At 35.1% G+C, this 16,073-nt stretch overlaps 1 protein-coding gene across 2 annotated transcripts in view; it reads left to right on the top strand.

The window, feature by feature from the left end:
- The window catches only part of GPC5 (glypican 5), a 1,329,555-nt gene that overhangs the window by 811,911 nt on the left and 501,571 nt on the right, over positions 1-16,073 (top strand). Inside the window, exon 8 of one of the 2 annotated variants that reach the window (XM_084767674.1) lies at positions 3,862-3,879. The exons of the other annotated variant lie outside the window; for it this stretch is intronic. Within the exon in view, the coding sequence (XP_084623800.1) occupies positions 3,862-3,863 (2 nt within the window). The 3' untranslated portion in view covers positions 3,864-3,879. Of the gene's footprint in view, positions 1-3,861; positions 3,880-16,073 lie in introns of those variants that run through there. 2 annotated transcript variants of the gene reach the window in all.

Genomic DNA, 16,073 nt, shown 5'->3' with positions numbered 1-16,073 from the left:
TAATCTGGTGTACTTGATAGGATGTTAGAGACATAGCATGGCTCCAAGTTGGACAGAACACAATTCACACTGTGGGGAAAAAATACCACCCTATGACTCAAAGATGAGCGAGTAGAGCAATGTTAACACTGCGAAGGCAGAAGGTCAGAAGCTTAGCTGGTGGGGAGCACAGGGAGGTTCTGTCCCCTCTGAGGTTTCAGCGAAAAGTGTATGGCGATGACACACTCTACCTCACATAAAGCTTTGTTATTCAGTCCTTGAATATTTTCAAACCCATCATATATTCTTTCACTTAAATTTAAAACAATGTTTTCTAGATGGTAAGATTATCTTATTCAGCACAATATTTTCATTTGGAGCCTTATGACTGGAGAGTGTAGGTCACGTTTAACTCTATGTTAAGGAAACCAAGGGGTTATGATTTTATATAGACCCAAATGGGTTTTGAGATAAAATTACATAGGTAGTCATCCTATGTCTAGAGTCTATCACTAACTCCCAATAGTTATAGGACAGTTTCTTTCTTCTTTGTAAAACAAAACTTATAAAAATATCTTCTATGCATGTAATGAATGTTCACAGGAAGATAATATGTAAATTTTTCTTCTACTGTCTAGTAACAGATACTGAGTAAACATTAGAAATTGTTGTCTCAAAACAATAGCAGCAAAATAAACATGGGAGTTTTGACAAAAAATTGTCATCTCTTTTAAAATAAAAGGACTGTTATCTTTCAGTCATACAAGGTTTTGACATTAGATAAAAGTTTATAATATTGAAATAATAATTTTGAGAGAGTTTTCAAATAAAATAATATCTAATAAATAAATGACATATAGAATCAATTTAGCAAAGCAATTTGAACATAATAGAGTAAATAAACTTGGTTTATTTTTTATGATTTCCCCTGTGTTGAGATCCTTCTTTTGATATGTTTTCACTCATTTACCAGTTTTTAAAAACAGTTTAACAAAATCTGAATGATTAAGAAAAGAGATATGCAATAAAAAGAAAAAAATTGTGAGCATAGACTGAATCATCAAATCTGAACTTCAAATAATTTTATTTGAAATATAAATATACCCTAATTGTTTGAGGTGAATTTAAAGGTTATTAAGAAAGGATATGTACACACACACACACGCACACACACACACGCACACACACACACACACACACACACACATAGGAAAAGGAGAGAGATCCATAAAAAAGTACACTAATAGATGTCCTGGTGTGAGCATGAGATTTCAGAGAAAGATTTGCTCCACAGACTAAAATTTGTATTGCAATTATTACATGTATTTTGAGCAATGTAAGGATGAATAGAACTGTGTGGAAAATTCCTTATTTATATGATGTCATTATAGATTCTCTTTAACATCTTTAAATATGACTTTGATGGTACATAGCAAAGCTACATCCTGGAAAGAAATAGTTCTCATCAGATTTTATAACACAAATCAATTTGCCTTTCAATCACAAATGAAATAAAATAATATCACCCATGCAAACTTAACCTAAAGAGTAAGTCAAGATTGAGAAAATCTTCTACAGTAAAAGATACCACTTATACTTTCTTCCTTATTTCTTCTGTCAGTCACTTGAAGCATATTTCTCATCCACAGTTTTGCATTATGTCACGTAATAGATGGTAGTCCAAAGAAGGTTGAAGAAGTGATTATATAAATATAGTTAATGATCCTTGAGAAGTGCATATGTCTAGTATCGCAAGACAATATTCCTGGGGCATGATTCTACTCTTACCAAGGATAAATAAAGTTTTCAAAAGTACATTGCATATGGTGTTCATGTCTGCAAAGGTTAAAAACATCAAACTCTGAAATATCATGACCTGACACTAATGACCCAATAATAAGTTGACATTTGCAATTCTTCCTGGGGGGTAGTAGCCCACCATATGCAAAGATCAGCTTCTGTATTTAGCTGCTTATCTCAAAGGAAAAAACATGAGTAATAATAGTGCAAGGGAGGTTAATAACAGGTACAGGCTTAGCATAGCTTTTATCAGTCCGTTTAGAAAATGAACTGAGAATTGCTGTCAACTTGACTGGGAAGGGGACAGGAAGAATGGACCCATATGGGAGCCATCAGTCAGCTTCCAGTGTGTGCATGAAGGTTGTTTGCAAGGTTACCTGCACTGATGCAACAGAAGCTGGAATTTGCATGTCAAAGCTTTGTTCCTTTTATAACATACTGCCACACAAATCACTGGCCCTGGGGCTTAAATTTCACAGATGTCTAAACTCATTTAAAAATTAAAGTGCAATAATTTGTGATCTACAATGTACCCCATCATTCCAACATTTTAGGACATTTTGTTTGGCCATTATCTTTCATTCTTACCTGCTCTTGCCATTTAAAATTCTAATGTTTCCTTGACTTATCCTAGATTTCCCTTTGAAAACTTATATATTCCTTTGATGAGAATAGTATTGTTTGAGGCCATTATATTATTATTAAAGTCAGGAGGATCAAAAAGAACTCATATTTAAAAATCACAACTAAAAATAACTCAGCATTAAGCTTACTATTGTAATGGGAAAATGTTTCATGCTTGTTATTTATTTAATTATTATTTCAGGCTCCAACCTAACAGTTTCAAAAAATATGGGAAAGAATATTTACAGTATATTTTGCTCTATGAGTTGTTTCACCAAAATAAATGACCTTACATTACCAGAAAATTATCCTAAATGCAATGAGCCAATAAATGTATAATGGCTTACTATAGATTATATTTATTAGGATTGTCATCAATTAACTTCTTTCTTCAGTAAAGCTGAAAGGGCTTAATGGTAGAATGTTAGTGTCAAGTTCATAGAAAATCATTTCAGAGGATAAAGCAAGAAGGAATTTATTCCCTAAGACTAGATGTGTGTTTATTCTGTACTATAAAAATGTGAAAGGTAAGTATTATTTTTAGTCATAGTTTTCTTACCTGTAAGTTTGCAGTAAATGTTAATTGAATGTTGTTTATATTGTTAGTATTTGTTCCACTTGGCTTTGTTAATTCCATCCTACAGCTTTGGCCTTTTCCCCTTATGAGCCCTCATCAAAGAGAAAACAACCTCCTAGATCTGTTTTACTTTTCACAATGGAATAAGTATTTTCTTCTGAATTTGTATAAAATGACATGAACCAAGAGACAATAAAGCCTTGACAGCTTGAATGGCCTGCAACAGATGGGCTGTCAAGCCATGGTTAAACAAAGGCTTTAGAGTGAAAATACAGAAACGAGTTTTAAATCATGCAAAAGAATAGGCCAAAATTCTCACTAAACATATATTTAGGAGTTGTAATAATGAATCTGTCTTGAACTGAGGAGGGATCCTTCAAATATTGGGCAGAATAATAGATTGGGTACAAATTAATAATCATTTCCCCCCTTTTGAAAACAGATGTCTCATAGATCACCTAAAAATATAGGATAATCCAATTTTAAAAAGTTTTGTATGTTTAAGTTTACAGAAGCTATTATAAAATTGAATTAATGGGGACTCTTGATGTTCAAAATGAGTTGTTTAAGATTTTGACCATAAAATGGCATTGCATGTAACATTTTTCCACTCTTGTATGTGAAGAAGTTGTAATTCAATCAAGTCATTTATGAGTAACAGGAATAAGAAAATTAATGATCATTATTTTCTGTTACTTGAATAGATACTATTTATCAAAAAGAAAAATATTGTCATGTATTTCCATTTAAAAATTATCTTGAAAAAAAATAAAAATTATCTTGAAATACTATTTTATTAAAATAATACTATATGAACAGCAAATACTATCTTAAATAAAACTAATACTGTTTGAAACAAAATATTTAAAATTATATTTGAGAAAAAAGAAACATTGACAATGAGACCGGTTAAATTTCTGGCAACACCGGGCCTACCTCAAAGAAGATGATGATAATCAAAGAACCTCCTTATGGAGATGACTTCAAATGTGGCAAACAAGGCACTGGACAAAATGTCCTCACTTCTACCACAGACAGAATTCTGCGTAAAAATGGGAATGGTTGGATGCAGGCAGAGTCTACAGCCAAACTCTGCCAAGACAGGTAAGCAAGGCCTCAGTAGTTCCTGCCTCGCAAATATGTCTGTCAGATATATTGGGCCAGAAGGATGAAGATGATGCCCCAAGATTATAAAGAGTTTTGGGTGACTGCTCAGGTAGCAAACTGTCTCTGTTATCATCTCATTTGGGAAGCTACTAACCTGCACTCCCTGTATACACAGGTAATTAATTTTATTCCTTCTCAAGTCTCTGATGGGGTTGAAGACTCAAATTGGAAAATACATACATCTCTTTTTCTTTTTTTTTCCCAAGATATACATTATTTTACTAATTTGTTCTTGTTACATCTCAATGGTTATCCTATCCCTTGTCCCCTCCCATTCTTCCCTCCCTCCCATTTTCCCCTTATTCTCCTCCCCTATGACTGTTCCTGAGGGGGATTACCTCCCCCTGTATAGGCTCATAGGGTATCAAGTCTCTTCTTGGTAACCTGCTGTCCCTCCTCTGAGTGCCAGATCTGCCCCTCCAGGGGACATGGTCAAAGGTGAGGCACCAGAGTGTGTGAGAAAGTCATATCCCACTCTCCACTCAACTGTGGAGAGTGTTCTGTCCATTGGCTAGATCTGGGTAGGGGTTTAAGGTTTACCGCCTGTATTGTCCTTGGCTGGTGCCTTAGTTTCAGCAAGACCCCTGGGCCCAAATCTGCCTATCACAATGTTCTACTTGTAGGTTTCTAGGACCCTCTGGATCCTTCTATTTGCCATTCTCCCAGTGGGGAGGACATCCTCTAGATGAGGCAAGCATACATCTCTTTTTCAATGTGATAAAATAGTTTATGTAAACAAAACAATTTACCTCAACACTGGAAGAGCTACAAAATCTGTAGCTATATGACACTTCATATTTTCCAGTGTGTTCCATTATCTTAAGGAATTAGTAAGAGGACTTTGAAGAGTAAACACAATAAACATCTGTTAGCAGTTCGACTCTTAATACGATTTATGATATTTTCTTTTTTCTTTAACCTAAAGCACACATTTTTATGGATATTTACTTTTAAAGACAACTCAAAACTTATAAGAAAAGTTCAAAATGATAAACTACATGTTAGCTTAGTCAATAGCTGGAATAGGTAATTTCTAACCTGTGCTCTGTAAGAAAGTACAACAAATTCACTGGTTCCCCAAGTTGGATTTTTGTTGAATTATAATTTGGTTATTGTTTTCACTCTATAATAAGCAATAGAGGTTTGTTTACATTTCTCTAGGAAAATAGGTCTTCTAAAAATATTGATAATATGTTTAAATTAAAAATACAAAATGTCTACAAATGGCCATAGCAATCATTAATATAACTATTAAAAGAGAATTTCTCTCTTTCTCTCTCTCTCTCTCTCTCTCTCTCTCTCTCTCTCTCTCTCTCTCTCTCTCCTTTGGTTTTCAAGATAGGGTTTCTCTTTGTAGTATTGGCTGTCTGGGACTCACTTTGTAGACCAGGCTGGCCTCAAACTCACAGAGATCTGCTGCCTCTGCCTCCCTGGATGCTAGGATTAAAGGCATGTGCCAACACACCCAGCTCAGTTTTTCTGAAGAGGGCAAAAAATTAACAATGTCCATGCAGTAGAAATGTATATAAAATGACAAATTTCCCTTTCTTTCCCAAGCACAATCTGTAACTATATGTAATTATTTCTGAAGCATCAACAGTGAAACATATTACAGTGTGATTCTTGTTTTTTTGTAACCATTTGTCCTGATCATCCATACCTAAAATCATATATACACTGAATTTTCTAGTGATTCATTAGCAAAGACTGCTTGAAAACTAGTTTAACTGAAGCATATGAATATTTTATCTAATGTGTGCATAGCAGTGACAATCAAGCAGTAACACAGCATTATACTGTGTAAGTCCAGCAATGTATGAATGCTGTTTTTAACATGAGGATTGAAGAAGAGACTTGTTAGGACACTGTGTAAAGGACAACTCCTTGCTCATTTGACACCAGTACCCTTGAACCAGATTTTATCTGGTGATAACAAATAACCATATAACAGTATCGATGAGGACTGCTTTTAAGTTAGTATCTTTGTCATATCTAGATATAACTTTCTGGAAGCCTGTAATATCTTTAGATCATATGCAAGCACACATCCTTTTTTAATATGTTTATAAATAGAGCAACAGATAGAGAACATAGTTTCTTTCAAATTACCAGCTCATGTCCTAGTGCTCTCACTCAGAATATGTAATTTCACCTAACCAAAACTTACTTTATCTAGTTCTAAATTGTACAGTACACTTTCTGCACAGCTGTGATAAGTGTCATTATAAAGATATCACTAGTCCTAAAGGATTTTATACACTACAGGTTTGTACACGAATCAAGGAGTGTATTGTTTTTATTGCTGGTGGGACTGTAGTATAGATGCATTTATTTTTGGTATATGAATGTTTACTTATATAGCGCAGCAATGTAGCTGATGTACCATGTAGTGAATATATGAGTTTGGTCCTAGGATAATAGAAATTATCTATGCGTTATTCTCTCATTCAAACATCTCCAAATGAATTATTTGTCTTAATTATCCGTACTTTGATTAAGGATGTACTTAATTTTATCGTATTTTATTTTTCGGTAATGTAGTTTAAGGGCAATTAAGTAATATAATGTCCACAAAGGAGTAAATGGAGTTCTGTGGCTGTGAACTTAGGTTTTTAAGTACATCTATGCACATAAATGAAATCATCCTAGTATACTTTCAATATAATTCAACAAATTACATATTGCTCTCAAATATAAACCAGAAGAAGTTAAGTTATTGGCTTGAAGATAGGAGCATATCAACTCAAGAATCAAATTTATTGCATTTTACACTGAATGTTGAATTTATTTTTATTTTTATTAAATCATAGAATGTATCTTGATTATATTCACTACATCCCATTTTCACCTCCTCCCAGATTCAATTCCTTTTCATCACTTTCATTCTACATTAAAAAAAAAAATGTCTGAGTGCCACCAGGCCTCCCCACCAAGGGGAGGTGGTCAAATAGGAGCACTAGAGTTCATGTCAGAACTAGTCCCGCTCTCCACATAACCGTGGAGAATGTCCTGTCCATTGGGTAGATCAGAGTAGGGGTTCAATGTTTACTACTTGTATTGTCTTTGGTTAGTGCAATAGTTTGAGCAGACCTCCCTGGGCCCCGATCCACCCATCATGATGTTTTTCTTGTAGGTTTCTAGGAACCTCTGGGTCCTTCTCTTTCCCCAGCTCCTATATTTCTCTAACCTAGAGTCTCAGTAGGATGTCCTCACATCTATCCCAATCTATAAACATATAATAGGGGAAGAGGTCCCCCTTGGTCTCAGACCTAGGGGAGGGGAATAGACTGAAAGCTGGAGGGAGGAAGAATGGGAGGATACAAGTGATAGGATAACAATTGAGTTGTAATCTGAATAAATTAATTAAAAATTTAAAAAAGCAATAGAAAAAATAATAAAAATTTTAAAAAGTCTCTGTTTCTTTAATTATAATGAAGTAGTATATGCTAAGCCATTAAATTTTGTTATGATTGTAATACCATGACCTACTTTTCTTGGTAGACAGGAATGTTGGCTACAAAATATTTTCAGTACATTATGATGACAAGGGTTGCTCAACTACATATTTGTTCTGTGCGACATAGTCAGTGCTTTATGACTGTGAGAGATGGCCAACTACATGCTTATTTAGTGTAATGTAATCAGGACTAATTCCTCCATTTTTGAAATTCAAATAATTTTACTTTTCCAATAAATATGATAATATTTCAAAACCATTATGCAATCTATTCAATTTTATGTCTTATAGCAAAATCCCTCCTCTTATTACATGTAAAGAAGCCTGTAAGCCAAGTAGTGAAATGGCAGGTCATTCCCATCTCTGTATATGGTCTTTGAATTAGCCCACCTAACAAAGCACCTAACTTTCTTATCAGAATTACTTCCTACTTATTATCAAGAATAATTTTTAAGCATTCCCCATGATACTAACATCTTTAGTTTCTCTTTTTTGTTAGTTAATATTTTAATTAGTTTTTTTACTAGGTTTCTACCCTATAATTTTGAAGTGCATTCACACTAGAACTGGCCTAGAAAATAAAGGGATTGGTACAATCCAGGTGGGGCTGTAGGCCGAGAGGGGATTTGCTATGGCTACCTCAGGCTTGCTAGTCTACATTATCAAAAGGGACCAAGAACCCCATCCCAGAGACTCAGGATGGCACAAAGGATGCCTCCCAGCATGATGCAGAGGGTAAGCAAATTAATTAAGAAAAATTAGCTATCAGATGTAAAGCATATGAAGAATGCCTAGTTCTGAAACAGTCTAAACATCAAGTCTAAAAAATCTCAAGCATTCAGATTGAAAAAGCAGAGGTTGAGATTCAAACTAGAGGCCAGCATGTAAAAAAAATCTTGGAAATGATATTAAAAATTTTAACGAGTGTAGATCCAGATGACTAGGTAAAATTGCATCAGGACAGAGGTCATCAGAAAAAAAAACAGTGGAGAAACTTAAGGACCATGATTTAGGTCACAGTTGATAAAGCACCAGATGGTGTCTGTCAAGTATTCGGTAACGACCAGGCAGCATTGCCCAAATACAAAACAAAGGCAGCTGGTCCACAAGCATCTCCAGACCTGACAAGGTCATCGTGTAGAAGCCTCAGAGCTAGATAAGGAGCAAGTAGGGGGTGATATATGGTATTTGACACATCAATCCACTTATGCATTCAATAACTGCTCAGTGCTGACTGTGTGGAAAGTCCTCGGACAGGTTCTTGCACAATGGCAGTTCAGAAAACCATGTGTCACAAAACCACATCAAACAGAGGTTAAGAGGGCAAACACATGAATAAATAAATGAACAGCAGGGAGAAAGATTGCTAACCTGTTAGGAAAGCTCCCCTACAGGATGTACCTTGTGACGGTTCAATCTCTAGCATCAACTTGATGGGATTTCAAATCACCACAGACCCAGAGGTAAAACTCTACCTTAAAGATAGGTAATGCCATTCCATGAGCTGGGCCTCAGGACTGAATAGGAAGGAGAAAGCAAAGATGTGGATCCATTGCTCTCTGCTCCCTGACTGTGGATACAGTGTGACCATACAATTCTTTCCCCAGCAACTGTGTCTTTCTTTCCCAGTTGTACTGTATCCTTTGGAACTGTGAGCCAAGATAAATCCTTATTTCCTTAAAAAGTTTGCCTTTTTTTATTTTGTTGTAGCAATTAGACAACAAAGAATACCTATATCAGCTTCTGCAGATAGTACATTTTATTGTGTGCTCTTTAGATATGATCAGTACTTATTCTTTCAGTGTGGCTTTTCTTGGGTCATGCTAACTGTGGTTAGTGAACCCTGTATCTTAGAAGGCTTATTCCTATACTCAGGTACTGTGCTCTCCAAAACTTAACAGAAGGAGATGACATAATCACTTGTTGTCAATGTACACTATCTCTTGCAATCTAACAAGGATGCAGCTGTCACAGACATGGGGGCAAGTCATAGAGGCTTTGCTTGACAAAGTTCGAGAGACCTCTGGCTGTCCAGCATGATCTCTAGACTTCCAGAAAAGCTATTGAGGCTTTCCTTGACAAAGTTGCAAAGGTTTCCAGGTGATCACCACGGTTCTTAAATATTATGTATGGTCCAGTTGTAATTTTGTCTAAAAATCTGCTTTTTTATCCTAAAACTGTCTTTTTAGTCTTTATTTCTCACCTTAAGGAAATTCATACAGGGAATTTTTCCCACAGAGAATGTTGAAAGAGGGCATTTGGCCAAAGGCTTGAGACAATGATAGAGATTTTTGTTCTGACTGTGAGCACACAAGCCGAAACTGTATGAAAGAAAGTTAAGATCTTGACATGACAGTACCTGGCTAGATACTGTTACCTATAGAAAAGTTTCTTTAGAATCTGCGTTGAGAGCAATAGAAGATGAGCTTGTATCATCATGCCTTATAGATATTTTACAATAAACCCCTTGGCAGTTAGCCTAGGCTTGGATAGCACACCAGTTTGTTTGGGACTGGGAGTAAGTCACGTTTTTTGCTTTATTAGAGAACATTTAGCTCAAGCTATGTTTCTATGACAGCTTTGTAAACACAATGGCTTTAGCCTAGGGAAATTTATTATTAAACTTTCCCAAGTATTTTTTTAAGAAATAATAATAAGGTTATGCTGACCATTACTTGGAAAGTGATTGATTTTTGCTATGTGCTCCATTGTAGGTTTTATATATATTTGTATTTCCTTGTTAGACTGTTCTCTTGCTTTGTTGATTTTTTAAAATTTTTTTCAGAAGTAGCATTTATTATTATTTTTTTTATGTTTTAATCTTTTTAATTAATTTATTCTTGTTACATCTTAATGGTTATCTCATCCCTTGTATCCTCCCATTCGATTTTTGAATGCACTATTGATTGTAAAAGATGAGAAAAATCATGATGTAATCTGTAATGAAAAAAATTGAACTTCACTTTAAATAAAATACTGGGGTTAGTCCAAAGAGAAGGGAAAGCAGGTAACAAACATGAGAGAGTAAGCTACAGTGAGACAGAGCAGCAAGAAGGGAGACAGAAAGATGGACAACAAGAATCAAGAAGAGACAGAAAAGTAAGAGAACAGCAAGAAGAGTCAGACAGACAGCAGGCAAGACAGGGACAGAGACAGATAGACAGTAAGCACGTGAGAGAGACAGAAAATAAAGTCCTCCTGGGCTTCAAGACCTCCAGCTTGTACAACATATATCTGAATCTCCAAGTATTCCTTTTTCTTGATTCCTCAACCTAGCCTCACTGTTAGTTACTGTAACCAGTTGTTCCCCAATGGTTAGTTTTCCTTAACCAGCTGTTCACCACATGCTCAGTTCTCCATACTGTGGATCCACCTCTCTTCTCTCCTCTTCACGGTTCCCAGAGCTGGTCTGCAGGAGCACCATGTAATAAATATGTAGATAATATTTATGAAAATTCCAACTCTTGCTTATTGTGAAGAAAATTAGCTTTCACAAATGCTTCTGTTGAGTGACTACAAGTAATTAGTTCAAAATATATTCACATATATCTAGTAAACATACCCACTTCCATTTGGAAAATTTCAAGCTTCTTAGTATTCATTTGAAATACATTCTCCTGAAGATTTATTAATGTGTCTTATATATTTTTATAATATATAAGTTTATGAATTCAAACTGTATTTCTCTTATTTTAGATTATGATCCTTTCTCCTGCATTGACCTTATATGGCAAAAATTAAGCAAAGTGTGATATGTTTCCCATGACTTCAGAAATCCATCTTCCAGGTTGAGATTTCTGTTAAAGTATTCTAATGCCCCTTCAAAGGGCTACAAAGCCAATACAACCCTAATTATTAAGCCAAATACTAATAGATAATAGTTTCTATTTTTAGAGATGTTTAAAAATAGGAATTGATTTAATCTATCAGTGTGACTCCTTTCTCACACTCAGCTCCGCATACTAAGAAAATGTCATTGCCATTAGCATCTACCATCATGACCACCTTCAGTTATGTGTGGGAGCACAGGACACCGTTTTAACAAACTGTCGAAGACATTTCATCTGAAAATGTTTTCAAAAGGTGTTTACGTATTAGTTAAATTCAAATATCACATGAGTCACTTGGGTAATAATTTTATTTTAAAAAGACAACTAGAAATGTTTAGAATAAGGGGTTAGAACTGTAATGATATTAGAACACTCGGTCAACAAAACTAAATGGGTGAAAAACAATGCACCTGTCAGCATCTCCTTGTGGTCTATAGCGTTCATTCAACCAGATGGTTATTTCAGCATCCCTTAGTCATGAAACTATCAAGTACTACAAAGCTGGACCATCAAATATGCTAAAGGAACAAAACTAAAGTTCCAAGCACTTCATAAAAATACTCTAAACCAAATAAAATATTATTTTTAATTATAATCTCAGTTTTTTCAATATGTTTATATTGATTATACTATTTAATACTTTTTTTCCTTTCAATTAAGCATCGATTCTGTTCATGAATTTGATTCATTTCAAAATATTTGGTTGCTGATCCCCAAATTCCTAACTCTGTTTCAAAAGTCATCAGGTTCTTCTCGCTTTATGGCCAGACAGTGGCTTGGAACAGAACCCATGAAGAATTCAGGAGAGTGGCTCCCAGGCCAGGGGCAGGGCACCTAGAATAGAAGATTGTCCAAGAAAGGGAGAAAAGGCAGATCTTTTTTTTTTAAGTCACTTCTCTCAAGTGATGCAGAGAGATGGGAAAGTACGTGGACTGAGGAGAGCAAATGAGCTGGCCGTATCCATTAAGTCCAGCTGTGACTTTTAAGAGATTGTTTCAATTGAGCAGTGAGATTGGAAAGTAGATTGCAAGATGCCATGGAGTAAATGAGCAGTTCAAAATTAAATGAAGTGTGAATGGGCCAGTGCTTTATAAGGCTTTAGACTTTTTTTTTTCTTCAAAAGTTGAAGTCTATTTTTAAAGATGGCGTATTGTGTGAAAATCTAAACAGGAAAGCAATAGAATTCTCACCCTATGCTTTCTTTCTTTATTGGGCTGTATTTGTATTCTCTGGCTGCATTGACACATCATATTTTTCGAAGTAAATGTAGGCCATTCTTGTAAGAGGTGTAACAGGACAGAAAAGTGAGGAAGCATAGTAGCGCACATGGCCTGTGCACAGTGAGCTGCTTAACCGGAGGGAGCATAACTAGAGATCACTAGCAGGAGAATGCTTATTACCAGCTTAGAGAAGGCTCCATACTGAAGGCAGCTTAGTGGACTCTATGGCGGGCCAGGGTTCCCTCTGTGCTTCTGTTAGAGATGATCCTATACCAACCCTAAATCCACTTGTCTATCTAAACTTCCACCACACAGTAATTAATGGTCCCAAAGTTTCTCCTCTTTAACTACAAATTGCTCATTGTTTTCTTTCACTGTAAAATCTTCCTTTCCACTTATGGTATCCTGTACATTTGAGTTCATTTTTTTTTTCAGAAACCGCTGAAATGATTATTTTAGGAATGCATATTTTAAAAAACTGGAAAAAATATTAGAATGAGGAATAACCAAAATTGATAAAAGGATAACCCCTTAGAAATGTATGCTGTTTAGTTCATTTGTTCCTTTACAACTTCAGCATTTTATAGGAAGGCAAAATTACTAGTATCTTCTCAGGATTTTAAATGACCCCTTTCTTGTTATGATATGTTCAAACTTGCCTAAGAAATTTAAATTATTTGATTAAAATGTGTTCTTATAAGGATACATTGATATTATTAGCATCTTTACCACCATAATATAGGCTGTTATTCTCTGAGCTTTAATAGTTTATTCTCTATCCGGTAACTGTTCTTTGCACAGAGTAGAAGTGAAGCCCTTTCTCCTTCATGCCTCTACGGAGAAGCTTTGTGCTTATTTATTCTTATTTACTCTGATCACACTGAAGAGCTTCCCCACTGTGTAGTGACAGATACAGCCTGAGAGAATAGACTTGGTTTTCATCACCGATGCAGAGGGTTTGATCCATAATAATTTGGTCCTGTGCATTAATACACACCAAGACAAAGGTCTGAGCAGAAGGGAGCCTGCTCTTCTTTCTTAGGGGACTGGGAGTCCACAGAGGAGTTATGGAAGGGAAGGTATGTCCCCAGACCTCAGTCTTGTGACCTGTTTTTCTAACAAAGCTGGTACCTTTGTTTTTTTTTTAAGTCACTTCCATTAAAATACCATTATAATTTGACCTCATTCCAGTGTAAATGTTTTTCTCAGGTCCAAACCCACAGTATCTGATCACTCTGATTGCTTCTGGAAACTTTCTCATAGAGTCACAACTGGACGTGTGCTTCATAAGTCTCCTAGGTGCTTCCTCATGTAGTCAAGCTGAAAAGATTAACCACAGTACTGAACCACACAGGTGTTGTGATGGAAGGAGTGTGCAAAAAACACAGACAGCAAACACTTGGACAAAGAATCTAACATGTCTGTATATAAACAGTGTGTACCCACAGTAGAGATGTGAGGAGCCAGAGGGAGAAAGGTATAAGATTTGTTCTCTTTTTTCAACATTGATGACTAGATATTTTTAATTTCTCTTATATTACTGTTTGATATAAGTATACATTTATATACACATATGTGTTACTTATATGTGAAACTACTTTTTTGAAAATATATTTCTTTGGAATAAACTGATACTGACAGAAAGACTTCAGACATAGTACAGATGTTGCAATCTACCTAGTTGCCTCTGATATTATATTCATGATATTGGTACAATTGTCAAAATCAAGAAATTAACACTATGTTTAGTCAAGATCCACACTTTAATTGGATTTTATCTATCTTATCACTCTTGTCATGTGTGTGTGTGTGTGTGTGTGTGTGTGTGTGTGTGTGTGTGTTCTAAGATACAGCGCTGGATACATTGCCATTAGCCAGATGCCTTTCAGATGTGAAATCAGTACAGTCTTAGAGGACAACTTGCCTTTTCAGATAGAGAAGGATAGCTGATAATTTACTCTAAGGGCTACAACTTTATTCAGTTACACATGTTCATATAGTTCTTCTTTGAGGTTGTTAGTTTGTGCCCCAAGAAGTAAAATGTGGTAGAAAACAGCTTTATCAGTGGAGGAAAAAAAAAAACAAAAACGAAAAATAAAAGTAACTAGCAATATTTAAAGTTCCTGCTTAACCACGTTCATATGCTAAGCAGAAAAACCTAGCATTTCTAAGTTCAGTTTACTTCTCAGTTCATGGAAAATGATAAAACCAAACCTATAGTGTTAATGAGTATTAGGTAATAGAAGGAAATGCTTACATTGTGCCTGGCACAGTGAATGGATGCAGAGAAAACATTGCTAACATTATAAATAAGAAAGGAGTGAACCCATCATTAGAAGTTGTCATGTATGCTTGTAAACATATTGACACATTGTGAATCTACTGATTCACTTCTTGATCCTTGTATCTACATTCATTAAGCACTCTATTTTGTAGATCCTAGAGTACAAGAGAAGACTGACCTTGTTCTCAGGAAATGCATTCTAGTTAAAGGAGCAAAGTACAATGATTGCTATCTATGTGGACTGAAGAATGTATATATGAATAGTAAAGCATGTCTTAAAATTATTGTCTGAAAATCCTTGCTTTGCTAGCTCAAGGCAGTTTTTATCACAGAGTGTGGCTATTTCAAATTTAGTCATCTTTTGTTATCCCTTGTGTAGATGTTTTTTCCAATTCCATAATGATTTTTTTGGGGAAAAAAGAGATTCAATAGAGGCCTCTGGAATTGACTTTGGGCAAAGTTCTTAGGTTTCTTTTTAACAATCCTCCCATATCCCCTTCTATGTTTCTTCTTTCTTAGCACAAAGCAAGTTATGGTTCAATTGACTTTCTGTCTGCTTAATAAATATTGATATATTGGGTGCATTCAGGCATGACCACGTGTGATCCATCTTTAAAGGTAGAGTCATTTTGCAGGGAGGTTGCAATTTATTTATTCCCCATTCATTCTCACATCTTTTGAGAGGTCTCATTATGCAAATACTGAGAACATTCATGAAATGAAAAACAAAGGCAATATTTGCTTTTAGAAAAATAATGGCTATTGAAAACAAGATATCGTCTGAGTAGAGTGGAGAGAATATAGACCTTTTTGTGCACTTTGTATTAATGTGCTTTCTTTAGATAATAGGAAAATGTAATTGAAATAAAAAATATGCAATTTTCTGAATGTAGGAGCTCTAGCTTTTTTCAGCAGCTAAGGAAAGAAAATATATACAGTTCAGTTCTTTAATCTATGAGTCTGTGTAAACAAGATTAAATCAGTCGGTAAGTAGGACATAATCATTTCATTTTTCAATGATATTTCAGATATTTTACTGAAAAGAATAAGCTACTATATTTAATTAAATATATTAATTTTTACTTTAATGTGTTAGTTCTGGCTGGTAATTATTGATGTGACTTATTGGTTGATT

This window comes from Acomys minous (genome assembly GCF_964271855.1).
Source record: "Acomys minous genome assembly, chromosome: 18".
Lineage (NCBI taxonomy): Eukaryota > Metazoa > Chordata > Mammalia > Rodentia > Muridae > Acomys > Acomys minous.
Note: the sequence above shows the minus strand (reverse complement) of the source record. Positions and strands in the feature narration are given on the sequence as shown.